This window comes from Tympanuchus pallidicinctus, unplaced genomic scaffold (genome assembly GCF_026119805.1).
Source record: "Tympanuchus pallidicinctus isolate F22 unplaced genomic scaffold, pur_lepc_1.0 scaffold23, whole genome shotgun sequence".
NCBI lineage: Eukaryota > Metazoa > Chordata > Aves > Galliformes > Phasianidae > Tympanuchus > Tympanuchus pallidicinctus.
This window is the reverse complement of record NW_026294740.1, coordinates 10,675,338-10,702,304: the sequence shown is the minus strand read 5'-3', so window position 1 is coordinate 10,702,304 and position 26,967 is coordinate 10,675,338. Positions and strand designations below refer to the sequence as shown.

The following is a 26,967-nucleotide window of genomic DNA, read 5'->3' as shown; positions in this document are numbered from 1 at the left end:
GAGCTGCTCTGGGGCATTGCTTGCCTCCAGCTTTGTGCAGCGTGGGGACTGGCCCATCTCTTATGGGAATCGGAAGCAGGTTCAAAGCAATCCCAGGCACAGCATGCAGGAAGCTGAGGTTTAGAGCAGGAGAGGGATTTCTGCCACTCTGGCACCTTGTGGTGACTCAGCCCTGGACTTGGGGCTCTGCTTCCATCTTACAAGAGCTGCAGCGGCTGTTTCAGTTGCTTGGCTTGGAAGTGTGGCTTGATTTGGATGTTAATAACTTAAAAACAGGCAGTCAGGGAAGCTCTTAGCAGCCCAGGACAATGTGTGCTTGGCTGCTGGAGGAGTGCAGGCTGTAATATAGACAGTGCTCCCTAGGGCAGGATAAGAGATGCAGCAAGGATGTTGCTGGCACTCGTGTCCTATCTTCTGTTTGCCAGACTGGGACATGTCACAGTACAAGAAAGACAGGGAGCTGTTGGAGAGGGTCCAGAGGAGGGCCACTAGGGGATCAGGGGACTGGAGCACCTCCCTTATGAGGGCAGGCTGAGGGAGCTGGGCTTGTTCAGCCTGGAGTAAAGAAGGCTGTGGGGTGACCTCATTGCAGCCTTTCAATACCTAAAGGAAGCCTAAGAGGGGAGGGGAATCAACTCTTTGAAAGGGTTGATGTGTGTAGGATGAGGGGAAATGGTTTTAAGTTGAGGGAGGAGAGATTTAGGTCGGACATCAGGAGGAAATTCTTTACCCAGAGAGTGGTGAGGTACTGGAACAGGCTGCCCAGGGAGGTTGTGGATGCCCCGTCCTTGGAGGTGTTCAAGGTCAGGTTGGATGGGGCCCTGGGCAGCCTGGTTTAGCATTAAACGTGGAAGTTGATGGCCCTGCATGTGGCAGGGGAGTTGGAGGTTCATGATCCTTGATGTCCCTTCCAACCCTGGCCATTCTGTGATTCTGTGATATGTTGTGGGGTAGAGGGGTCCCGGCAAGGAAGTGGCACATGGTGGATTGAGTTGATCTGAGTAGCAACAAACTGTGCATTGTCATCTTCTAACTCAGGTGCATTTGAGCCTCCCCAATCTGCTCATAGCACTGAAAGGGAGCAGGCTGTTCTGGGACTGCTCTTATTTGCCAGCCCAGAGCAGAGGGGACAGGACTTGGCAATGCCCAAGCACTGCACATGGCTGGCACATGTTGGGAGCCACCTCTCATACACACCTCATCCTCTGTCACATGCTTGGACATTGTCTCGCATGTACTTGGGCTGCTGGCTTTCTGCCACCCAGAGGGAAGCTGATTCTGTATTAAAAGCTCTGACATCCTCCTTGTGAGGCTGGAGATTTGAGTCTGCAACCTAGAAAAGCCACTCAAAGTGTATTCTGCACCATAGGCATTGGCACCTTTGGAGCAAGGGCAAGACTGTCCCTGAGGACAGAACCATGCTCACCTCCTGTCAACTTTCCTGGGCTGAGGGTCAGATCTTTTCTCCAGGACAGGAGAGCTACTGAATTCCAGCAGCAATTGACAGCATCTCTTGAGGAAGATGGTTTCCAGCTGCCTGAGAGTGCATGGTAGCAACCGGGGAAGGCCAGGAAGAGTTAAAGAGGTGCTTGGTGCTGTGTGTGTGTGTGTGTGTGTGCATGCACGCGCCCTGCTTTGTTTTTAAAAGCGCTTTGGCTGGCCTGGCCCTATGCCAGTCTCAGGGCTGCCACTGGCAAAATGCAACTTTGGTGAAGAAGTATGAAAGGGCAGAAACTAAATAACAGTAAACCACCTTTTCTGGCTCCTGCAGCAGTCAGGGGGTGGGGAGCTGAAGGGTGGGAGCTGCAAACTTGCTGTTTCCCCCACACTGTGCCTCAAGTTCCCCCAGAATCACACCCTGGCTGTAGAGGCTAGGATCTGCCTGAACCTTTGGCTGCAACATTGCCAGGATTTGCCAAGGTGTCCCGATGAGTCACAGACCTGTCTGGAGATGCCCAACCTGCTTGGAAATGGCTCTGCTGAAGTGATCTTTACCCTGCTGGGGAGGGGCCGGATGTCCTCACCCATCCCTCACTGCTGTGAAATGCCCAGGGCTGCAGCACTCTGCGTGCAGGGTGGTTGCACTGTCACTACAAGCTGTTTGCAGTCTGTATGTGAGAGAAGCTGGAGCACCTGTACTTCTTCAATGGCAAGATAAGGGAGCAGGGCAAACCTGCAAGCATGGCAGATACACGGCTCCTGCAGCTTTCCAAACCTGGTGCAACATGTTTGGGTGTGCTTCTGCAAACCCCTGCCAGTGCTGGCGCAGCTTCTCCACAAGGTCCCAGCCAAATGTGGGAAGACAGCACGTGTTCCCCTTGCTGTGCTCAGGAGCAGTCAGTGTGAGCCAACCCCACTGGCGGCTGTGCCATGAGCTGTGAAATCTCCTGGGATTTCGTAATACTGCAGTTCACCATGACCACTGCTGGTGATGGCAGTTGCATAACACACCTTGGTGTTTCTGCCTCTGTGTGCAGGATCTCTGCAGTACAGACCTCGTGATCTGTGAGGAAGTGACCATGTGTATGCTGGCAGTGAGGATAGCGTAGGGTGGCTCGAGCTTTCCATTTTGCAGATGCCTCTTGTCCCCTTGGAGCATTGGTCTCAAAGTCTCCCCCAGCTCCTGTCCTTGCTCTCTTTCCCTTCTCCCCTCCAGCAGCCCAGCCCAGCTCAGGTGTTGGTCTCATCCTTTGACAAGGATGGGTGTAGATAAGGGCATTTTCAGGCTAGGGCTGAATTGGGTAAAGCACCTGTAGGGAGAGCATGGACTGGGAAACCCCTGGACCTTTTCCCACCTTTTCAGGGCCTCTCCACTACCGCCCCAAATGGCACGGGCTGGGGCACACTATGCTGCAGTAAGGCCACATGAGCACCGCTTGCCTCACCTGCCTCTGTGTCGAGTCCTTTGCAGTGGCTAATGATTGCCTTTGAGGGGGTATATGGTGCTCAGCCGGCATGATAAGGCAGAGAGATTGCTCTGGGAGCAAGCCCATGGTACACTGGTTGGCCTGAAATACCACAGGTTTGATTTTGTTTGAACTTGTGTGATGGGAAGAGCTGCTCCTGTCTTCCTCAGAAAACCTCCCAGGTATTCTATCAGTTTTAAAAAGGGGAAAATATACCTCCTTGCAGTGGAAGAGGCAGTGGGGTACTGGGAAGTCAGCAACATCCCTGCAGCTGGCAGCGATCTGAGCTGCCCCAGATGTTTCCTTGTTAGTGAAGCCATGTCCCAGAGCAGCACTGAGCTCTGGCCAAGCGAGGAGGTGTGGTGACGCTGTGCTTATTTGCAGCCTAGCTCTGTGGCACAGGCACGTGTCTCAATACCTTGGCAGAGTGATTGTAGTAACATCCCTGGGGCTGTGCTGCTCTGATGGCATTTTTATCTTCCTGTGAAAATGCAAGGAGTGTGCGGTTCATTTGCCTTAACCAAGGCTGGTGAAATGTGGCCATTCAAAGCTCAGCTGCCTCTGGACCCCTTTGAGTCTTGCCCAGTCCCAGGGAGGAGCCCTGCTACCTATTGCATTCCCCTGAGAGCACCTGGTGGTGCTCTCCAATATGGTGTCTGTCCCTATGGTTGTATTTAGCAGTGTGCTGGACTGAATGTGACCCTGATGTGGGTGGGGGGGTTTCCAGCTCTGCCCCCTGCAAGTTATGGCTCTGCACCATACCACTGCACCCTGCTGTGAATCCTAAGGGCTTTTTGTCTCCAAATTCATGCTGAATGCAATCCTGGATGTTTTCCTGGCTAGAATGTATATAAGCCCTGTGGTGAAGAGGGTAAGCTGGTTCTATGTGGTGGCTTTTCCTGTGAAAATGAGCTAGTGTGACCCTTTTTTCCCCTTCACTCTCCCTCTTTCTCCTCCCCATTCCCTCTGGGGGATGCTGCGAGGCAGCAGGTGGAGTTTCTGTGCTCGGCTTCCAAGTCCTGCCTTTGCTGCCAACTCAGGCTTGCCAGGGCCGTTCCTAACACGTACCTGGTGTGCTGGGAAGGCATAAACAGATCAGGTTCCCGGCAGGGGTCCAGGGACCAGGCAGGTCTTGGCATGTGGCCCAGCACTGTGCAGTTGTGTTGAGGTGTGGGAAGCACCAAAGGAGAGTGGTGGAACTGAGGGGACAATCCTTGATCCTGCTGTAGGTTGGCCCTTATGCAGTATGTAGTGGGAGACAGGGCTGCTCTGTGTTATCCTAGTCCTCAGCTGGTTCTGAGCATCTGCCAGCAGTCTCTGGAACAGCCATGGGGCCATGAACCTGGACTGGGCAATGTGGGGAACCCATGGACCCTGAGCAGCTGTGGTACAGGGGATGAGGAATGCGGGGCCTGGAATAACTCAGCAGCCGCTGAGGCCCAAGGCAGGGTGGTTGCAATGCCCCTGATGTATGTTCTCGTTCTGTCATGGGGACAGAAAGATGCCTGTCCTAAAACATATGGCATGTGGGGACCTACAGCTTGTTGTAGGTACCACAGCCCTGTGACACAGTGAGGCAGTTGTTTTACCTGTCCTGTGGCAGGGATAAGGAGAGCAAAAAGGTGTCCTTCTCTCAGGCTGCTCGTTCCAGACTGGGAGAACCTTTGCCTGTGCCAGCAGGGACAGATTTGTCCTTTCTCCTTCCTGTTGTGACCTCACACGAGGGGATGGCACACACAGGCAAGGAGGGATAAGTGTCCCCTGTACCCAAGCCTTTCCTGACTTGCCCTTCCATTGTCTGAGATGAGGTTTGCAGAGTGATCCCTACCAATCCATGTTGTCCCTCGCTGTGTGGGAATGCGGAGCTGCCACTGTTTCATAAGATCCCATTGCTCTGTCCCAACACAGATGCTATCGCCAGCTGCAGCAGTGACACTTGCAGGAGCTAGGGCTAAGTGTTGCTCGTCTGAGTCCCTGGGTGTGGTGGAGGCTGGAGCCATGTGTCAGCTCTGTCCTGGAGGGAAGAAAAAGTTTTGCTGGAGCTGCTTAAGGTGGCTGTGGGAAGCAGAGAGCCTCTTCTTTGGTCTTGGCCACACTGGAGAGGCAGCATCCCTTGCCAGAAGAGGGAATCTTTGTCTCATGAAGATGGAAAGCCGATCCCCTGAAAGCATCTGCTGTCTTCCTCATCCCCTGCCCAGCCAAGGGTGTGCATTCCAGAAGAGCTGCCCGTGTGTTAATGAGTGGGGCTGGCTGACAGCAGCACCTGCTCACGGGTCAGAGTTTAGAAAAGGCATCTGCAAGGTATTTTTAAACGCTTGTGACTTCACACCCCATCCCCATCCGCATAGCCATGAGCTGGGAACAGCAGTTTGAGGTTCTGCAGTTCTCAGCTGCAGACAATTTGTTAACTGTGGGGTGGGAGCTGGTGGAAGGGGAAAATTCAGTTTGAGACCACTACAGCGTTGGGGCAGAGCCTTTATTCAGAGTGGTGACTTAACCCACGGCCTTTCTGGGTGACCTTGAGTGAATGGCTTCACCTCCTGGTTCCTCCCCTCCCATCCTGTGTATGCCTTGCCCAGATTAGAATACATCCAGGGTGGGGACAGTGGCTCCATCTACCCTGGCAGCTCCTGACAGCCATTTCCCTGAGGCTAAAGGGTGAGGAAGTCACACGGTTTCCAGCCACTGCTACGTGCTTTGAGGACCGGCTCTACTGGGCAGAGCAAGTTCCTAATGTCAGCTGCCATGTGCAGGGGACAGCAGAGTCTGTGTGGGTTCTGAACTGGGATAGATGGGGACAGAGCACCTTAGGCAGCATCAGCCTGGTACCCCAGCCTCAGTCTGGCCCTGCTATCTCCAGGAGTTGCACAGTTTACTGTGGCTGGTGGTCTGGATCCTTGCTTCAATCCCTTGAACTCACGGGTTTTTGTTGGCCACTCTTGATTGCTCTACATTTTATCTGGGGCTGTCATTAGAACTGTGAAATAGTTACATGCTCCTTTGGAGTGTCAAAGCCTGCCAGGTGTAGGTGGGTTGCTGTGTCCCTGCGTGCCCTCCCTAATTAACTGTTGCTCAGCAAATCTGGACTCACTGACTTGCCTTAATCCTGTGCAGGGCAAGCCCTCCAGCTGCTCTTCCTGGCATTTGCTTCGCATGTCTGGCACCAAGCCTGAGGGGCTCATGGCCGTGGGCATGTGGTAGCCTTGGACAGGGCACATGGAGGCACCCCAAGAAGGGGGTTGCCCCATGCAGGGCTGCCTGGTGCTATTATTGGAGTTGTTCTCCTTGCTCTGGCTCCTTTTGTATTCACAAGCACATTACTTGCATGGTCCCCACATCCTGCTTCCTCCCTTTCTTCCCACTGAATGTGTGTCTGTCAGATTATTTTTCCCCTAATGCTATACTTTGCAATTTTCCCAAGTTGAATTTGCCTGCTACCTTCCTGATCTCTTTAAAGCCCTTTGTATGATTGCTGTCCTCAATGATCAGTTCAGCATTCTCTACAGATTACAATTTATCATTTACTTGGCATTACATTACTGAAAAAGCTGAAGGTGTTGCTGCAGCCCCTTTGTCTGGGCATGCAGGAGGACTAACAGTCCTTTCCCTGGCTTCCTTCAGAGTTCCTACTGGACCAGCTGATCAGGAGCCAAAGCACATTGTTAATGCCAGAGTAAATATTTTGCTGGTGCCTGCATCCTGCAGCCCCATAAGTGATCTCAGCCCCATGGCATTTCCAGTGTGTCACCTCTGGCACAGGTGGTGCTCACCTCTGTCCTTCCCAGGGTAGCTGTAGAAGCCACACTTGGCTGCTGCCCCCCCCGCTATCGCCCCATCTCTTCCTGCTGCAGAAGGTGTACTGTCCTTTCGGAAGGATGGGGGAAATGGAAAAGACTCCACCTCTTCCCTCTGCAAATACAGCTCCTCTGAATTCACATCCTGCAGAGCGAAATAGCAAGATCCCAGCCGGGACCGTGACTTCACTTCCTGGTAATGTGTTTCTCCAGCCAGCTGGAAATGGAGCTTCCATATCTCTGAATGAGCTGCCTGGCTTCCCCCACCCAAAGTCTTTAGCAGATGTTTCCAGCCTGATGGGCTGGGGAATGTGGAGTGAAGATTTCAGCTTCATGGGAAGGGGAGCTCCCACTTGGTTGCAGCACATCGGGAGATGAGCTGTGGGGCTGTGGGCACCTTGGTGCTCAGGGGGAATGGTCATGTGCTGGTGCAAACCCCAAGGTAGCAGAAGGAGATGGAGTGAACCCCTCCATCTTACTGAAGTCTTTCTGGGTCATGAAACCTGCAGCAGGAGCACGTGGTTTGCTCCTCAAGGAAAAGGGTGACTCCAGACAAGTCTTTCCAAAGGGATTATTTTTTGTTACTTCCTCTCCTTGGTGCTAGCACCATTCGTGTCCTCTGAGATCATGAAATCTTGGGAGTAGAGAGGCAAGAGCTGCACCTTCTCAGCTGCACAGATGGGGACAGGGCTTCCGACTTTGCTTTTTTCCTTTCATTGTTCTGGGAATGTTTGCTTTGAACAAAGCTGCTTTGAAGCTGCTTGTTTTTTTCCTGCTTTGCTTGGGAGGAACAGCAAGGGGGAAATTGGGGTATGACCAGAGGTCCCTGCAGATGACGGGCTGTGCAGTGTGGGGGCGCTGCTCCTGCTGTTTCCGACTTTAAAATACTTAATTGTTGGATTTTCCCTGTGAAATACTAAATAAGGGAGCAGTCTCCCAGGTGACACCACGATCCTGCTGTCATGCTCCCATAAACCTGTTTTTGCCCATCAGTATCTATAGGTCCCCCATAGCAAACTATGGAGGAAGGCAGAAACTTTGGGCCTCTGCTGTCTGCTCAGAAAAGGGACTTCAGCTCCTTCAGTTCCTTCAGTGCAGCCTTAGTACAAGGGTGCCCAGGGGGCTTATTCCAGCTAGATCTGGGGTTGAAACTGGAAGCAGTGCATGTTTATACTGGGTACTGTGCAGCCTGCAAGGCTGGGTCTGGTGCACCTTACACCTGGGTTTGGATGGCATCTCCCATCATCTTCCAGGATAACCTGGGGGTTTCTTCCTGTCAGGGGAGCTGAATCCAGCACTGGGCTTGGTGTTCGGCATGCAGGCTGGCGTCTGGGACTGGGAGGCTTTGCCCTCACACAGCTTCTGTCCCAAGCTTGCTGGATGGCTTTGGCTGAATTTCTTCATCTGTGGTCGAGTTCCTTTCCTGTCAAAGTGAGCAAATCCCTTCCTACCTGCTAGGAAATAGCGCTTTAAATAGCAGGTCTATGCTGGGCAGCTGTGTCAGGAGGAGCTGGTTTGGGTGGCCATCCACAGGCACAGACGTGCCTGTGGATGGATGGATGGATGGCAGGAAGGGGATAATTTCTGCAGAGGAGAGATAGGTGGATGTCACCTCTTCATGCCACAGTTCCGTGAGAGATATAAGGTCTATCCCGATACCCAGCCAAACCCAAACAAGATGAGCCTCTCCTTCCCTGCAAGCGACCAACAAATGGTTCAATGCTCCAGAGGGACCATGTCTATCTCCACTGTGGTGCTTGAGGAAACAGCAGGTGTCCCCACAGGGATGAGATGAAACGTATGAGTGACTCATGGAGCCCAGTGTGCTGGCACAGGAGTTGGGCAAGGGTAAGTCTGACTCCACACAGCCAGTGCCTGGCAAGTGTCCCAGGAGGTTAAATACGGATTTGCACCAGGCTGGCTGCCAGTGGTGCTGAAAGGTACCCACCCTCGCAGACTGCCCTCTTGGGTGTCCCCATGTCACACAGTGCAGCCCCATGGAATGGAGGCAATCCAGTCCCATGGGGAAACAGAGGCATGGGGCAGCAACATGCTGCATGGGTGAGCTGCTGGTGAGCTGTTTTGCAACATGTTTATGGGGACGTACAATCCCAGCTCCCCCTGCCAGGTGCCTTAGAGCCAGCTCCCTCCCCACCAGTGATGCAGGGCTGGAAACTGCTGTGACCAGGAGTCCAAAAGTTTGAGAAGCAGTGCATTCCCACAGCTGGGGTGGAGCAATCAGCTATTAGGGTTGTGGCACCATATCTGAGTGCAGCCTTTGCCATGACCACATCCTGAGTAGCATGTGGACCCTGTATGTGTAAGCAATTTGCTGGAGCTCTCTGAAGGTGTTTCCTGCCTGCTGCTTGGGAGCAAGATGCTGCACAGAAGTTTGCTTCCTTCCCTCAAGGACTTGCTCAGCCCTGGTCAGTGCTGCCAAGTCCCATCCTGTCTGGGAAGGAGCAGGTGAGTGCATAGGGTATGGGATGGAGTCAGCAGGACCCCTAGGGGGAGCACGGGGATGAGTATGGAGGACGTGTCTAGGGTTAACCTTTGGGAAGTGCAAAGTAGACTTTTTCCCTGAAATTCTCTCTAGCAGGGCTTTCTGCATTTCAATATCAGTTCTCTGCTTTGGTGGCCTTGGTCCAGATTAATCCTTCGTGGAGGTGAGCATATGCCCAGCAGCATGTTGGCCAGGCCTGTGAGTACTCCAGCCCCGGTGTAGTCCCAAAGAAGGTGATGATGCCTCTGGGAAGGATCCAGCTGCCACATTGCAGTGTTGTGGTTGGATTGGTCCTGCTCAGTTTTAACCCATCCTCACATTGAGCAAATTGTCTTTTTGGGATTGCTTTGACTGGCCCCCATGTGCCATACACGCAATTTTGGACAGGGTAGACAGGATGGGGCTGGCAGAAGCTGCCTTGTTGTGCTACATACATTTTCCCCTGCCAGGCTGATCTCCATCACTCTGCTCTTCTCTTTGCCTGTGCAAAGCCCCCAGGGTTTCTGCCTTTTCAGGCATGCTTGTACTCAGTGGGTATCTCCATCCATTGCACTCTTTCAGCACTGCCCACCTAGCTAAACTCTGGAGCTCCTGCCCATGCACACAGTGAGGATCTCTTTGCAGGAGCTCTGTAGGTCTGTAGAATTGCTGTTTGGCTGATGATGGACATCCCATCCCAATCTTAGTCGTGGCAAGTAGTCACAAGTCCTTCAGCAGCAGCTACTCAAAGTCCGTTCATATATGTGTAATGAGCAAAGGTTTACATAGAGTAAACTTAGAAATAAATCCAAAAAAATAGCACAACCAAAGACAATGCCACGTTTGGTCAGAATAAGAACCAGTTAACATCTTCATGGATAAAACTTTCTTCTCCGAAAGAGTGGTCAGGCGCTGGAATGGGCTGCCCAGGAATGGGGTTGGGTCACATCGCTGGACGTGTTCAAGAACCTTTTAAGGGCGGTTCTAGGGGACATGATTTAGTGGGGAAATAGTGGTGGATGATGGTCCTGGAGGTCTTTTCCAATCCCCATGATTCTGTGAATAATTAGGCTGTTTACAGAACATTCTAAGTGGCAGGAATGCATGCACCATTATTTGGCTTCCTTTTAATCATACATTTGGACGATGAATGGGTGCCTTCCCGTTTTCAGCCCTGGTTTCTGGCAGAAGGGCTGCACATCTCCCAGTCTGCTCGGCTGCAAGGAAGGAGGCTCTTTCCCTAGAACCCCTTCTCATTTCAGTGTGGCTTGAGCTGGTTCAGCCCGATCTGAAGCCCAGTTGTCAGACTTCGATTTTTCATAGGGAACAGCACAGAAATCTTTCAAAGCATTTAAACTCAGCTCATCAGTGATAGCTCTGCCTGGAAAGGCAGATGAGTGGCTTCATTTCTTGTCCCTTGCATACCTTTTCCTTTCTTTCCCGTTTTACTTAGCACATGAATTCCAGAGCTGTTAATCCTCTGCCAACCCCTCATGGAGAATACAGTCCTCTCTGTGTGGGAGAAAGGAATTCATTCGAATTGAGGGAAGGAGTGGGGAGCAGGGACACGTGCTGGGACCAGGGTGGGGTGAACGTCTTCTGTTGCTATGTAGCCCTGAAAAGGGGGGAGGGAGGGGCAGGTGGTGGGATGGCTGCAGTGGCACAATCCTGGCATTCATGGCCAGATGCTTCAGCCTCTGACTGCACCATAAAAATGCCATTTGTGTGGGCTTTGGGCCTGGCCTTGGCAGGCAACAACAGCGACTGGGGGTGAAATGGCCCTGCTCAGCACTTCTGGGGCACTGCTGCTTATAAAGGGGAGGGAAGCGCTATCCCACACGGAGTGGTAGGAGTTGCAGGGTCCAACCTATCCAGGGTCCTGGGGGTGCACAGAGAAGGACAGGGGGCAGGAAGGACAGAGGGGAATGGATCTGAGTTAGAGTGGGCTCAGGATGGTGGAGGGAGGGTTCATGAAGGTGAATTGTGGAGGTGAATGTGGAGCAAGAGAGGGGAGACGTTGCAGAGATGGGGCAGGCAGTGGTCTGCATGCTGGGAGGTGAGTTTCTTGTGGGATGTGGGTCCTCGTGGGTGTCCTGTTCAGCTGCAGGGGCTCTGCTTCTCACCTTGACTGTCATCACTTGTCTCTGTAGAGCTCCTGGGATCTGCCAAGCGCCTGAATGTGAACTACCAGGATGCAGATGGGTGAGTACTCCCTGCCCCATGAGGCTGCTGGTTGCCTCGGCACTTCCACAGAGGAGGGGAAAGGTTTGCTTGGGGTAGCTCTCTCTTCAATGCCCTCTTGCTTCTGGGTGGGTATTGTGAAGTTTTCAAAGTTAACCGCTGAGCCTTGAAAATGCAACAATATCTCAAGACAGTGCTACTTTATGGAGCCAGTGCAAGCCCTACAGAGGCAGACAAAACATGTCGATCTGAGCTCTTCTGCATCTCCTCCTGTAGGACTGGGGCTGAAACAAGTTCAAGGTGTCCTGAGTGTTGGGTAGCATACTGAGGAGCACTGTCCAGCCAGCCACAGAACATGCACATGCTTGTGTGCATGTTTAACATCCCAAGAGCAAAATCCCTTTATGTAGGGGGGTTAAAGAAAGAAGAGATGTGGTTGCTAAGTGACCGCAGCATATTTGTGCAGCTCATCACTTCCAAAATCCAAGCACTTAATAAGCTGGGTTCTGAGAGTTAAGGAAACCACAGAGGCCAATAAAATAAATAAGCACATTATTCTTATTGAATTAACTCTGACCCATAAATTATTAGCATTGGTTTAAGTATTGTTGTACCTAATTTCTGTTTTCTTTTCGAGGACTCTGTAGGAGGAAGTGTCAGTGCTAGTAAGCCTACAGGGGGTTGGAAATGTGCAGCGTGACCGTCTTAAAATAATAGTATATAGGTGGAGCTTAATAGGAAAAAAAAATCTAATAGTAAAAGTAGATCTAATTCTGATAAGGCATAGGGCTCATGTTCAGGCAGATCCAGGAGGGCTGCTGGTGCATAAAGGGTCCCTGTTGAAGCACCACATGAGGTGTTTGGTTTGTAAGAAGCCCCTGCAGGGATGGCCAGGGGGATTTCCTCCCAACCATACCCTTGTTTTGGGGTAGAGGTTTCAGTGCGGCTATGTTGGAGGAGGAAGCAGCCCTTTGCTGTGGTCAGCACATCCCTCCTCATTTAAAGTTCCCTCCATGGAGTAAGGACCTCGTATTTTGGCAGTAGCCCTGCAGGTGACAGCACAGGGGGAGCATGCTGGGCAAAGAGACTCCTTTCACAGCCCTGAGACACAGAGCATATTAATTGCTGGCAGCCTTTCCTGCTGTGCCATGGGCTCCTGGCATCACTGCTGGCATGTGCAAGACAGAACAGGAGCAGCACAGGGGTATTTACCTCCACTTTGCTATGGGGAAACTGAGGCACTGGCTGACACTGAGCTGTGTTTGGAGCAGTCAAAAGGGACATAGCCATGAACCACCTAGTGACCGGCCCAACCCTCAGCCCGTGTCCCTGTGCAAAGTGGGGCTGTCCGAACAGCATGGGAGGAACTGAGCCCTGCCTTGTGCTATAGGTTCTCAGCACTGCACCATGCAGCCTTGGGTGGCAGCCTGGACCTCATCTCACTGCTGCTGGAGGCACAGGCCACTGTGGACATCAAGGACAGCAACGGTAAGGGGTGACCTCATGCCCTCTCCCTACGGCAGCCAGCCGAGCCCTCTGAGCCATATCAGACGCTGAGCTGCCCTCTGCCTTGCTGAGCCCCATTTCCCCCAGGGATGCGTCCCCTGCACTACGCAGCCTGGCAGGGACGCGTGGAGCCAGTGCGGGTCCTGCTGCGTGCTGCCGCCTCTGTCAATATGGCCTCACTGGATGGGCAGATTCCACTGCACCTTTCAGCACAGTATGGCCACTACGAGGTGGTAAGTGGGAATTGGAGCCAGCGACGACCACATACCTCAGCTGGATCTGTCCTTGTGGGTGGGTGTGATGCAGGAGCAGGGCGATGCTGAGTCCGCACATTGCTCCCCTGTAGTCGGAGATGCTTCTGCAGCACCAGTCCAACCCCTGTCTCATCAACAAGGCGAAGAAAACCCCCCTGGACTTGGCCTGCGAGTTTGGGCGACTGAAGGTGAGCACTCTGCCATGAACTCCACAGCCTGGCGGGCAGCACTCACCTCTTCTTGTGGCTAGGCAACACCAGGTCCTGAAGCTTCGAGCTGCTGCCTTTGCTCCCAGCCTCACAGCAAGGCAGCAGCAGACTGACAGAGAACCTGAGTCTCCTTGTTTCTGAGAGCTCACACCTTCCCCCCACCCATTGTGGCTTTGCTCTCATTTAAGGACAGGCTGAGCCTGCTGGTCCCCACCAGCCTGCAGGGCCCAGCTCCATTCAGCTGCTCAAAGTCCCAGCTCAGTTTGTGTGGACAGAGAGCCTCCCTATGACTCGGGAGACCCCAGCTGAGCCAGTGTGGTGGGGTTGGGCTGGTGTGTGGCCAGCCAGACTGTCCCATGCCCCATTGGGGTGGGGTACATGGGGATATTTCCATTTTTGGAGTATCTGTAATATCTGCAGCTATAAACAGGGCAGTAAAAATAACTCGTCTGTGCCTTTGGGTTGCCTTGAGATGCTGAGGGTCACTCCAGGCTTGGGGAGATGTGTTTTTTCGGGCTTGATCTGAAAAGCCTGATTATGGGAAGACTATTTCTGGCTGTGGTGACTTTCTGCAGCCCCTCCCAATACAGTGGTCGCAGCCAAGCTCTGTCCAGGCACAGCCAAGACCTAAGGCTATGGGATGGATGGAAGTGATGAGATAAGGAGCACAGAGCCAGCCCTGAAGAAAGCAAGTGCAAGTGCCTTGTTGTGACTGGGTCACCTGCACCTCACTGCTCACCCTGTGCCTATGCAGGTGGCCCAACTGCTACTGAACAGCCATCTGTGCGTTGCCCTCCTGGAGGGGCAGTCAAAAGACGCGACCGACCCCAACTACACCACCCCACTGCACCTGGCAGCCAAGAATGGGCACAAGGAGATCATCAGGTAACCCCCACACAGCCCTGGCATTGCTCAGTGCCAAAAACTGTCATGACTTCGGTCTTGCATCCTCCTAAACTCATGTCCCTGTTACAGGCACTGGTGCCTCATTCCCAAAGCCTCAGCAGTGCAGAGGGTTGTCCCCTTCCCATTGCAAAGAGCTGATCCCCTGGCCCCTGTTCCTGTGTCCTCCTGTTCATGCCTTTCCCTCCTTGCTACCAGGCAGCTGCTGAAGGCTGGAATTGAGATCAATAAGCAGACAAAGACGGGCACAGCCTTGCATGAGGCCGCGCTCTATGGCAAAACAGAGGTGGTGCGGTTACTGCTGGAGGTGAGCACAACAGGGACAGGACTGCACTTGTGGACAAACCCATGAGGCTTGATCATCTTCTCCCTCTCATGCCCTTCCTCCCCCCATCCCCTTCCAGGTGGCTGCTGCTGCAGACTCTGGCACTAATTGTATCCCTCCTTGGGCAGGGCGGTGTTGACGTGAACATCAGGAACACCTACAACCAGACAGCATTGGACATTGTCAACCAGTTTACCACTTCACATGCCAGCAAAGACATAAAGCAGCTGCTGAGAGGTGAGATGGGACTTGCCTGTGGCCAGGGCCTGCCTGGCACTGAGAGGAACATCTTCCTAATGGAACTTGCCTGTTGCTCTTACCCTCCCAGTAGTGTTAAACCAGCCTGTGTGCAAGTGTCAGTAGCTGAGTCTCATCACATGTGCTCCCATTCTCCTTGTGGGTGATCCCCAGTGATCAAGCAAGCCCTACCTGCAGTATTAATGTTCTCTCTTCACTCTTTTTTTCTCCTCCTGCCTTTCCCAATCCACTCCCTTGCCCTGCTGTGCGCTGACACCTTCCTTTGTTTTTCTGTCTCTTGTTCAGAGGCATCAGGAATCCTGAAGGTACGAGCTTTGAAGGATTTTTGGAACCTCCATGACCCAACTGCTCTCAATGTCCGGGCAGGAGACGTCATTACGGTGAGACTGCTCCCGACTCCCTGCCCCCATCTCCACCACTACCCACAGTACCAGCCCCATCCTCCTCTCCCTACATCAGGTCCTGGAGCAGCATCCGGATGGGCGATGGAAGGGACACATCCATGACATTCAGAAAGGCACTGATCGCATTGGGTACTTCCCCCCCTCCATTGCTGAAGTCATCAGCAAGCGAACAGGTCAGTGACCACCCTGGGCCTGTTGTCTCCCGTATGAAACCACCTCACCCTTCCCAGCACCTCCCATAGACAAGTCCCTGCAGCCCTGGCTAGCTAGGTGGCAGGGAAAGAGAGGATTCTGGTGGACACAGGAGGCTGTGTGACTGGTGTGGTAGAAATCTGGGGTTTGAGACTGAGATGTGCCCCCTTGCTGTCTCCTACACAAACTCTGACCATGCATGTTTTGTCTTTGAATGCAGGCATGATCCTCCCCCGCATGGCGTCCACACACCAGCACCAGGGCACTCCTGGGGCCCCCACGGCACTCCCTGACTGCAGCCCTCCACAGCTGCAGCATCTCCCCAGCGAGTGTCCGCAGCAGGCAGCCCCAGCATCCTATGGCCACCTCACCCTAACCTGGACGGCCCCAGGCCCTGACAGCTCAGGTCAGGGATGCAGCTGCGGAGGGAGAATGACTGCGGACCTTTCTCTGCCCCCAGCCCTGTCTGCGTGGGGGACTTTGGGATACTTTCTCCTTCCGCATCCTCACAGGGAAGCAGCTAGACAAGAGGGAGCAACTGTAGAGAAAGGGAGCTTAGGGGAGTCCATAGAGCAGCCTCCCGGTGTCTTCAGTCAGACTGAGCTCTCATGTCCCTTTTGTGTGTCCCATGCCAGCCCAGGTCACCCTGTCTGTGCTGTGTGTGCCAGGAGGGACTGTTGCATGATGTGTGGCTGGAGGGACCTTGGGGGGGGCTGGATTTTGCTGTTGTCATTGTGCTGTCGCAGCTGACAGCCTTCCCTCCTATCCTTGAGCAGCAGGAGACAGGAACAGCGTGGGCAGTGAGGGCAGCATTGGCAGCATCCGCAGTGCAGGCAGTGGACAGAGCGCTGAGGGCACCAACGGGCAAAACACCAACATCGTCATTGAGAACACCAGGGTAGGTACCAGCCCCTGCTGTCCCCATGCTGTTCCCCACAGTTAACCCGGGCTGAATCAGGATGACGATGTAGTCTAGCGCTTCCCTTGTAATCCCCTGCACCTCTTGGCAAAGCAGGGACTGACAAAGCTGAGCATCCTTTATCAAAATGTATTTGCTGCTGTGGGAAAAAAAACAGTGGGACTAGAGCTCCCAGAAATAAGACCCTTCTGGAGGGATGTTTTTCCTCCACTCGTTCTTCCTCTCCCTCAGCCGCTGCCCTCCACTGGTGATGACCTCCAGCAACAGATTTTGGGATCAGAGCCACGCAATGAGCAGATTACTTCCATGACAGGTGAGGGATGTCTCAAAACCATGGGGCCTTAGGGACAACTGTGCCCTGTCCTTGGGGCTGTGTGCTGCCCAGGTCCCTGTGTGACTCTCTCCTCTCCCCTGTCCTCTCTGCCAGGGCCCCCAGGCCACCAGACCCCTAGCAGCTGCACCCCTGGAGACAAAGTCTTTTCACACCAGTTTCTGCGACCTGAGCAGCTCCTTGAGGGGAAGGTAATTAGGCCAGGCAGCATCTGGTATGCAGGGTGGGAGGACCATGTCTGGGGCTCTCTGCCCAGCTCTTGCTGCACTGGGGAGATGGAGCTGAGTTTTGGGAATGCTGGGAACGAGTGGGTCTTGCTCAAGGAGGTCCTGTTGTCGTGCTCCAACCAAGCCATGCAGCTATCGTCACAGGCTTCTCTTTGCCTTGTCCTCTCCCCAGGATGCAGAAGCCATTTACAACTGGCTGAGTGAGTTCCAGCTGGAGTCATACACTGTCAACTTCCTCAACGCTGGCTACGATGTCCCCACCATCAGTCGAATGACACCAGAGGTAAGGCAAGTCCTTCCCTGCAGGCTTGCACCCCTTGTCCTGCTGGCTGTAGGTGCTCGCTGCTCCATGCTTTCCATGCTGCTGCTAACTGTTGCCCCGCTCTGCTTGTGTTAGGACCTGACAGCCATCGGTGTGACCAAACCAGGCCACAGGAAGAAGATCTCCAGTGAGATTGGGCAGCTCAGTATCACCGAGTGGCTGCCCAACTATATTCCGGTGAGTCCCTGGCGTCAGGGCTTTGGTCCTCTTTTCTCAGAGCTGCCTTTCCCCAGGACAGGATGGGGGAGCTATAAGAAAATGAACACTGAAACTGCCTGCATTAATTCAGCCAGGGAGAGATCCCGAGAAAGCAGCCTCCCAGACAGGAACAGGGAGAAGGTGGGTGAAAGCACTGCCCATCCCTTGATGCTCATGGCAGCATCTCTGTGCTCTTCACAGGCTGATCTGATGGATTGGCTCAGTGCCATTGGTTTGCCACAATACCACAAAAAATTGGTAAACAACGGCTATGACTCCATCACCATTGTCACAGACCTGACATGGGAGGATTTGCAAGAGATTGGCATCAACAAGCTGGGTGAGTCCTTGCTGCATCATAAGGGTAGCCCAGGGCAGCTGAGTCTCCTGGCCAGGTCCTCATGTCCTGACCTCGCATGGGGTGGGCAGTGCAGGCATGTCCTGTACACCTGCAAAGGGGAGTTCCTGGTCATCCCCAAGGACTACCTTGGGCAGACTGGAGTAAGGCTGTGCTTGTTGGAGGTTGGCATTGGTTTATCTCCTCTCATAGGCAGGCTCTGGATAACCTGAAGGCCTTTGCCCCAGTTGGTGGTATGACCTTGGCTGTTCTCGGCCAAAAAACAAAGGCCTTCAAGGGAAGGAGCCAGCCTAACATCCCTTTCCTCTTGAAACTCTGTCCTAGGCCACCAGAAGAAGATCATGTTGGCTGTAAAGAAGCTCAGAGACCTCCACAAAAGCCTCAGCCAAACAGAAGCGACACTGACAAGACATAAAGTCCCTGGTGCCCTGGACATTGTCACTATTGAGTCACTGGAGAATGGGGAGTGCCAGTCCCCAAACACACCCAAAATGACAACGTTCCAGGACAGCGAGCTCAGCTACGAGCTCCAGACAGCCATGTCCAACAGCTGCCACGAGACGCTCAGCATCAAAAACAGCCAGGGAATGTCACGGAGCCAGGAGAGCATTGGGGTGCGGTCCCGGGGCTCGGGGCACTCACAGGACAACGTGCCGTGCCGGCACCTCTCCAGTCCCTCTCAGGAGAGCCTGGGCAGCGGGGAGAGCAGCAGCAGCAGCAGCGGGCAGTCCTGCATGCCACCTCACAGCAAGGAAAACCTGGCCAGCCTGCCGAGACAACCTAGCCCAGAGCCCTATGGGAAGCTCACCTCCCCTGAGGGGCTGAATGGCTTCGCTAATTGCAGTGGGGGCAGCCCTCTCAAGGAGAGGAACCTGCCTGAAGGCACAGATCAGTATGCCCGGCTGACAGCTCAGAAAGGTGCTGGCCATGTGGGGACACTGATGGTCACTCCCAGCACTCCTCCCCAGACTCCCAGCAAGGCAACAGCTCCATATGTCTTCATGTACCCACATGTCTCCTTGAAATCCCCAAGAACCCCTTCCAGCCAGGGAGCAGAGCAGCCTAAGACCTCTGCACACTCCTACCCCTCCTCTGGGCAGAAAAACAGTCTGCAGACATCAGCCCCAAAAGCTTTCTCGTACCTGCACAGTCAATGTAGCCCTGCTGAGCTGCTCAAAGCTGCCACAACCCCGAATGCCTGGCAGACAGGGGAGCAGCACAAGGCGGGTGAAGGCTCCAAGAACAAGAAGCGCTCACACAGCCTGAACCGCTATGCACTGTCAGATGGAGAGCCTGAGGAGAAGGAGGGGATGCCCACCAGCACGCTGGGCTCCTATGCCACCCTGACGCGGCGGCCAGGACGCAGCCAGATGCCACGGGCCTGCCTGCAGACAGAGGCCAAGGTGACCCGCAGCCAGTCCTTTGCCATCCGGGCCAAGCGCAAGGGCCCCCCGCCGCCGCCTCCTAAGCGTCTCAGTTCTGTCTCTAGCACTCCCACCACCGAAGTGGACAATGAACAGCCTCCTAACCCTGAGCGACAGCCTTCTGTACCCCGGGATGTGGCTGACACAGGTGCCAGCCCCAGTGACAGCGGCTGCAGCAGGACAGTAAGGAACCTGGTGGCCGCACTGGAGGAAACACCAGGGCTGAACCCACCCAAACCTCTCCTAGCCCCGAAACCACTGCATGTGGCTCAGGACTCTCTCTCCAAGGCTGCTGTGGATGATAAGTCCCACAACAGTTGTGATCCCAGTGGCACTGTGCTCTCTGATTCTGGCTGGGACTCATTTGATAGCAGCAAGCCAAGGAGACGGACACTGAGTGAGCCCAGTACTCCCATGTCAGAGGCTGTGCAGGGTAGGCAGGAGGATGCCTGCTCAGATGCAGAAGAAGAGGCCAAGCCAGAGGTCTCTTCATCCTCCCAGAACAGTTCCAGTGAGTGCATCCCCTTTGCAGAAGAAGGCAACTTAACTATCAAGCAGCGACCAAAGCCTGCTGGGCAACCTAAGGCTGACACTGCAGTGCAAGGCACAGAGCCCAATTCCCAGCCTGCGGAGTCCCTGTGCTCTGATGGGAAGGAGACGGCTGTGTCCACTGCCACCAGGGAGCTGCCCATGCTGGAGTTCAACCTCACTGAGTCAGACACGGTGAAGCGCCGACCCCGCTTCAAGGAGCGGGAGCCGCTGCAGGCAGTGCTGAAGGCATTCAGCATGGCAGGGCAGGCTGAGGTGGGAGCCAGCTCTGCACCCCAGTATGCCCAGGCCCAGGCTGTAAGCATCGTGGGCCCCACCACACAGGGGCCAGCACCACAGGCTGGACTGGCTGGAGATGCTTTTGACGATGACAGTGTGGAGTTCAGGATTGCTGAGATAGAGAAGAGCATCTTGTCACTGGAGAAAGGGATTAAGAAGGCACCAAGCCCCATCAAAGCTCCCAGCCCCACAGAACTGCTCAGCACTACTGTGGTGAGGATGCCTGCTCCAGGTATGGGGATCTGTGGGGAGGCCTCTAGGGTTGTGGCAGGGTCTGAGGCTCTCTTCTACCAAGGCTGGCTCGATGTGGCATTCCCAACCAGCCCAGTGAGGGGGACCTGTGCCACCTCATGCCATGAGGCTTTTTCTCTTGCAGACATCCCTGCCAAGCACACTTCAGTGGCATCCACAAAGCTGGTGTTCTCTGGGCCCAAGACCATCTACCAGCAGGTCCTGCAGCCCTCCCGCCATACTGTCGCTCCCTGGGCAGCCACTGAGTCAGTGCCAGATGTGATCGGGTCCCTGGCTGGCCCCAGCCCGCTGACACTGGAGGCAAGCAGCAAGGTGTTTGTAAAGCCCTTGGCCTCTGCTCCAGGGGCTGCCCTGGTCCAGCAGCGGCTGGAGCACACCAGCATTACCGCATTGCAGGCAGCTGAGAAGATCACAGTGGAGGAGGTGCAGAGGTGAGGTGGCTTTGGGGGAGAAGATGCTGGGGTGAGACCCCTGGGAATGGTACTGGGGAGCCAGGCATAGGGCTGGGGGCCTCCAGCCCTACAGGCAGCAGCTGGTGCCCAGGCAGCCCCAGGACTGTGTGCAGGCTGCAGCACACAGATAACACATGCCTGTGACACACTCAGTCGAGCATGCTGAGGTCTGGCTGTGCCTGGGAGGATCCAGTCCATCCTGGCTGCCTCTGCCCCATTTGCACTTTGAGCCTTCAGGCTGTGTTCTAACCACCTCTCCCTTCCCTTCACAGCCCCCTCAGGGCCACGCACTCAGCCAAGAACATCCTGGAGGACATCAGCAGTATGTTTGATGATCTGGCCGACCAGTTGGATGCAATGTTGGACTGAGGCTTGTTCCCTGTTTCCCTTTCCCGCCTCTGTCTGCTCTGTCAGCCTGATGGGGGAAGAACGGATCAGCGCCAAGCGGTGCCTTTAGGTTCCTCCAGCTGCCCCCTCCCTGCACTTTGCAACACTGCTGGGGATGTGGATTGCCCTCCTCACCCCTCATGTCACTGAGAGCTGCCTGGCCTCATGTCACCACTGCTGCACAACTGCGGGCTGCTTTCTGAGGGAGTCGGGCATTTTCCTTTGGACTGACAGAAAGAGGAGAGCCCAGGAGGGCTGCGCTCCTGGAGGCCATGGAGGAGTCCTTGCTCCCTTGCACAGAGCTGAGGAACCTCCACAAGGGACCTTTCTCTTTCCTCACTGCACTGAGTCCTGCTTCTTATTATTTATCCCCTGCCAACAGTGTGTCAAAAGAAAGACCTTCCTGGGCAACTGCCATGGAGCTGGCTACCACGCAGAGCCTTGCCTGACAGCAGCTGAAAGAAGACAGGGCTTGTCCTCATTTGGCAGCTCGTACAGTGAGAAGGAACCTTCCTGCTTTATTTGTTGCTTTTCCAAATGCATTAGTGTCAGGCAGCATGTAATGCGAGTGGATTGAAAGCCCCAGTGGGACCCACACCTCCCAGGATGGGGCTTGCACTGTGTATGCCCACAGTCATGGGGATGGGGGCACTGAATGCCGCACACGGACACATTTAAGGCAGTCTAGAGCAATGTATTCTGTGGAGGCTGGCCTTTGCTACACTGTGCCTACCCAAAATGCAGCCCTCGAGCTTCCAGGGATGAAGTAGCAGAAGGGTTAGTGGTAGCTTTTTGTTTTTTTCTTTAACCCTCATTTCTTTTTAGGTGTGGGCCCTCTTCCTACTCCCTCTTCCCATTTGCACTCTCCCTGCAAGGAGATGCTGGCACAGGCTGTGAATGCTGTTACACAGCAGCAGCATTTGGGATCAGGCTTCCATGCAGTGCTAAAACCCAGTGAGAGGGGTGATCTCACATGCATGGGGTGAACTCAGCTCAGTAACAGCTGCTGTGCACACACACTGGATGCAGTTACAGCCCGGTGGCTGTAGCAGGGGAACAGCAGTGGTAGCTCATTGCATCCAGCAATAGGAACGTCTGCATAGCTTGAAGACAGATTTCTCTTCCAGGATCTGTTTAGTAGTGCATGTCTAAATATGACCAAGAGCCCTGAACTTGGCTTGCACTCAGCATGCCAAGCAAATGAAAGCACCGCAGCACCAGAAGGGAACCTAAGATTGTACTGAAGTGCCATTTGTTAGGAAAATTCTGAACAAAGGGAAAAAATAAATTCCATTTCCAACCTCTGTTAGAAAATGTCTCACACAAAACCAAACTGGAAAGGGAGAAGGTGGCCAAGAAGGTTTTCCCAGTCCTTTGGGGAATGTGAGACTGAAGGAGCTTGTTCACAGCCCCTTACCTTGCATGGAAGAGCAGAGCCTGCCCAGTTGGCTCATGTGGGCCTTCCCCCACATGGCCATGGCACCACGGCCTGATAGGATGTGCTAGCCTTGCTCCTGGGCTGGGAAGCAAAGATGGAAAATTCCCCAAGAAAGGATTGGCTGGGACCTGAGGTCAGTTTGAGGTGGTTAAGGCACCTTACTCCTGGCTAGTTGGTTGCTCTATACATCATATTGCCCGTGTTTAAATGACCACGTCTGACAGGCAAGTGCTGCATCGTGGACATGATGATTTTAAAATAGATCCAGCCTGTGGCACTTTATCAAAAGGTTTGCACAAACCTTTTAACAACTGTTTTTATTCTCATGAGTCAACCTGGGACAAATCCAGTTTTTTTGGTTTTGTTTGTTTGTTTGTTTTTCCTGACATTGATAAACTGTAATTTCTTTTTAAAGGCCAATGTATATATTTTAAATGTGATTTATTATATATATTTACTAGCCAGAACCGCAAGTCTTGTACCCTTGGGTCAGGTGTAAGAGGACACTGGTGTGGAGCTGTTGCTGTCTGAGCCACCTGAGGGCAGCATCATGCCGCTCTCACTGTCAATAAGGGAATTAAACACTTGATTTTTTCAGAAGAATACCTATTTTTTAAGCTCTAGATCTCTATTTTGAAGCTACTGTATGGTGTGTAAGTTATGCACACTGTGGCTGGGACTGACCCTGCCTGCACCTGCTCCGTGCAGCAAGACAGAAGCAAAACAAATTGCCCATGTAATCATTAGACTGACAAGATTTTAAACCTTCTGCTGTTTGTGTTGATAATGTTTTGTTTTCCACTAACATCCATTAAGACTGAATTCTATTAAACAGTGGGGCCTATTTCACCCTTTTTATAATTCTGCATAGTTGTCTTCTTCATGTCAAATCATACAATCTCACCTCCTGCTCTGTTTGAAGCCTGCTGAGGAGCAGTTTTACCCTGCCCCCTGCATGCTTAAGATCTGGGTTCCTTCAGATAATTTCCCTGATACACGATGTGCTGTCACCTCTAGCAAGGTTAATGTTCAGACTGAGCATGATGACTGTGACAGCAGCATGTGATGAGCACACTGGGTACGAGTGCTACCTTCCTGTCCCTCTGCCCAGCTTTGGATCCTTTGCTCAGGCCAAGCAGCCTAGGCCTCATCTCATCAGTGTTTCTCCAGAGCTCCCAGTGCTTGCTCCTCACCACCAGCCTTTCTTCCTGAGTTTCAAGCTGCACCGCCTGCTGCATTCACAGCAGTCAGCAATGACCATGCAGCAAGCACCTGCCTGGAGACCAATCGGTAAGGGAAAGGTTGCTGTGTGGGAGAACCATGCAGTGTTGGGCTCATTTGCCCAAGGCTCAGCAAAAACTGGGAGAAAGTGTCAGGGTGGGATTCTGGGAGTACCAAGCTTTCAGGCTGTGTTCCTACAACAGAGGTGAGTTACATTAGCTGTGACCCCATAGCATGACCAACTGCACACATCCATAGCTCCTTGCTTTGCAAGGTGTAGAGGCCCTCCAGCTTTCACGGGATATGTTTTTTAAGACAGTGATTTATTACTGTTCATATACTGGATGCACGTGTGTTAGGGTTTGTTTGTTTTTTTAATACAAATCAAATATTTTTACATACATCCCCCAAAAATTTAATATAAAATATACACCATTTAAAAACATCTTGATGTAGGAAACTTCCTCCTGAAGCCATTCACTCCGGTCCTCAGGTGCCTCAATGGCAGAGGAGGGGTGGCAATGTCAGAGCATCCCAAAGGCCCGTTTAATAGGCCATGGCTCTGCCCAAGTCTAACACAGGAAGGAGGATGCAGAACAATAACTTTTGTGATCACCCACAGAAAGAAACCTTAGAGGCACCGCCTCTCGCAGAAGGTGCAGCTAGCATGAAGTCCTAGCTTCTGCCTTTTGTTGCCCACAGGTTCAGCAGCACAGAGCAAGAGCTAAGGTCTGGGTGGCAGGCTGCTCTGCAGGCATAGCATTGAGAAGATAGTGCCCGACTTGTCAGCCAGCCCTAGCATCAGAAAGAGAAGCTGATTTCTCAGTTGCCAGCGATCTGGAGCTCACTTTCAGTAAGCTAAGTGAGACTGAAAGCAGCAGCTCATTCTTCTCTCTGAGCCAGGCAGCCCTGCAGATGCAAAAGGAGTGAAGGAAGAGCTCAGCTCAGCTTACCTGGCAAAGGCTGACCGATTATTGCTGCACTGCAGGTGAGCAGCTTTGCCTTTCCCCACTGAGCTACTGGCTCCCTATTCCATACAACTCTGCCAACAGCATAGAGCCTGAGCAGCCCCTCTGCAGCTGCAGAACAGGTTCCAGGCCCCCTGACACCTGTACTGTGCCTCCAGCAGCCTCACTCTGTCCTCAGAGCTCAAAGACTGGCTGTACTCCAGCTCCCCTGCTAGACCCACAGCAATAAGGGTATTGCTTAATGACAAGCATTCTCCCTGTTTTTGTTGAAATGTAAGGAAGATAAGGTGGAGCAGCAGGTAGGGCTGGGTATCCCAGCTAGCGCCCTGCCTGCCAGGGAAGACCAGCAGCCTTGTGTTAGCATAGGACACCAAAGGGAAACAGCAGCTGTGTACTGTAGTGTTAATATTGGAAGCAAAAACACTGCCAGGATTTGTCAGGTTTAACCAGTTTTTAGAACTAGAAAGACAGTCAGTGTCTCGATGAGCTGTAAATAGGTTGGCAAGCCTACGTGCTCCTGCACAGCCCCCAACTGTAAGCCCACAACAGCACCACTATTCCCCTGCAGCTGGGGTCTGTTCAGAGCTCAGGAGTATATGTGCAGCACTAGAGGCACATCCTGGTTTGCAGTAGCCAGAAGTGGAATGTTTCCCCCAGCTAAAGAAAGATGTCTCCAGAAAAATGGGTATAGCTGTGTGGGGAGAAGCACGGGGGGGAGAGACTTCCAAGCACTACCACAGAAAGACATGACTGGGAGAAGGGAATCCCTATTCCACGGGTGCAGCACAGTTCCAGGCTGGGAAAGGAGTCACAACTGCAAGATATAGATGGAAATACACCTCCCTTGCTCCATGCAAGGGGTAGGGAGGTCTCAGGTTTTATCTCTAGATGCAAATATTGCTCTCTCAAGCAGCCATTTCGCTGAACAGCAATTAAAATCACAAAAATGAGGACAGTTGTAAACCTACCTGTTTGAGGGCAATTAAAGCAGACAAGAGCTGGTTCAAATAGGCTGGAGGAAGCTGGGCTGTGCAAGCAGGCAGAGCTGTCCTCCTAACTCCCTGTGCTCCACAGAAGTAGGGTTAAACTCAGACAGCTTCTCTTAAAGGCCTTTCCATTCATCTCCTGAAGCACTAACAGTTGGCACGCAGCTACAACACTAAAGAGCAGTCCTGGCCATGACAGACAGACTTTCCTAGCATGGCACCAGAGCTCCTTCCCAGTATCCCTTTGTGCCAGCTGAGGGCTGGAGGTCACATTCCCACAATACTCTCAAGAGCAGCAGGAGAGATAGCTGAGGAAGGCAGCTGAGGGCACGCGCAGGCATGCACACATGCATCATCCAGGAAAGCAGGAAAAAAAAAAAAAAGTTTCAATAGAAATCTTTTGCTTTAGCAGCCCTGTAGTTTCCCCTTCTGGCCCTAGATTATCCAACCAGGTAAAAAACAAACAAACATTTGCTCACCCAGAAGGAAGGAGTCAGTTGATTTCAGCATCACAATTATACTAACAAAAACCTCTACTAATAAATAAATAAAGGAAAAGCAGCCTGAACAGCCATCAGAGCTTGCAGGCTCCCTTGAGAGCAACGTGGCAGGCCAGAAAAGGACTGCATACCTACTGGGGGATCCTACTAGAAGAGTCCTGCCTGAGCCTCCCCTGAAGGTGCTGATGCAGTTTTGCAGAGGCCATCTGGTTTGTATGTGTGAAAGGAAACTTCCTGAGCCTGTGAGCAGCTGCTCTCCCCTTGCAGGATGTTGCTGTGTGACCCTGCCCCCAGGGAATTCAAGTTGAAAGCATTTAAAATGGAGAATTCATCCCCAGCTTTGTTTCAAACTGCAACTTCTGCCTCTTTTGGTAACGGACCCGGACCCTAGAGGAGACAGGAGAAATAGCAGTCAGCACATGGAAGGGCAAAAGGCAGAGCTGCCCCACTACAGCTCCTGAGCTGCACAGCCCTGAGAAGCAGGGGAGCCCTCTGGCCAGGGCCCTCCACTACCAAGAGGAGAGTCAAATCTAGAGAGCAGCCCATGGTCTCACACCTACCCCCACCAGCAAAGTCCTGTCTCCAAGGCCACCAGACACAGTGCAGGAAGGTCCAGAAACCCCTCCCATGAAGAGAAATGAAAGCTGTACCCCAATCAACATTCCCTGCAATCCCCACTGCCTTTCCCCATCAACTCTCTTGAATCAATGTTCATTAGCATTAACTCCCAGCTCTACCTGAT

At 53.1% G+C, this 26,967-nt stretch overlaps 2 protein-coding genes across 16 annotated transcripts in view; one reads left to right on the top strand and one right to left on the bottom strand.

Moving 5' to 3' along the window:
• CASKIN2 (CASK interacting protein 2) overlaps positions 1–23,411 on the top strand; it is a 31,320-nt gene extending 7,909 nt beyond the window's left edge. For 7 of the 11 annotated variants that reach the window (XM_052687853.1, XM_052687848.1, XM_052687849.1 and 4 more), the window contains 18 exons: positions 11,333–11,384; positions 12,754–12,851; positions 12,957–13,102; positions 13,216–13,311; positions 14,087–14,217; positions 14,434–14,542; positions 14,689–14,797; positions 15,104–15,198; positions 15,278–15,395; positions 15,635–15,820; positions 16,191–16,312; positions 16,565–16,646; positions 16,761–16,855; positions 17,064–17,174; positions 17,289–17,390; positions 17,613–17,751; positions 18,094–20,704; positions 20,998–23,411. In XM_052687853.1, coding sequence (XP_052543813.1) covers positions 11,333–11,384; positions 12,754–12,851; positions 12,957–13,102; positions 13,216–13,311; positions 14,087–14,217; positions 14,434–14,542; positions 14,689–14,797; positions 15,104–15,198; positions 15,278–15,395; positions 15,635–15,820; positions 16,191–16,312; positions 16,565–16,646; positions 16,761–16,855; positions 17,064–17,174; positions 17,289–17,390; positions 17,613–17,751; positions 18,094–20,704; positions 20,998–21,094 — 4,499 coding nt within the window. In that variant the 3' untranslated portion in view covers positions 21,095–23,411. Of the gene's footprint in view, positions 1–10,826; positions 11,239–11,332; positions 11,385–12,753; positions 12,852–12,956; positions 13,103–13,215; positions 13,312–14,086; positions 14,218–14,433; positions 14,543–14,688; positions 14,798–15,103; positions 15,199–15,277; positions 15,396–15,634; positions 15,821–16,190; positions 16,313–16,564; positions 16,647–16,760; positions 16,856–17,063; positions 17,175–17,288; positions 17,391–17,612; positions 17,752–18,093; positions 20,705–20,997 lie in introns of those variants that run through there. The other 4 variants (XM_052687857.1, XM_052687854.1, XM_052687855.1 and 1 more) reach the window with 4 other exon arrangements.
• A 2,172-nt stretch (positions 23,412–25,583) lies between these two features.
• Positions 25,584–26,967, bottom strand: part of TMEM94 (transmembrane protein 94) — a 45,473-nt gene continuing 44,089 nt past the window's right edge. For all 5 annotated transcript variants that reach the window (XM_052687862.1, XM_052687861.1, XM_052687860.1 and 2 more), the window contains one exon: positions 25,584–26,612. In XM_052687862.1, coding sequence (XP_052543822.1) covers positions 26,540–26,612 — 73 coding nt within the window. In that variant the 3' untranslated portion in view covers positions 25,584–26,539. The remainder of the gene's footprint in view (positions 26,613–26,967) is intronic.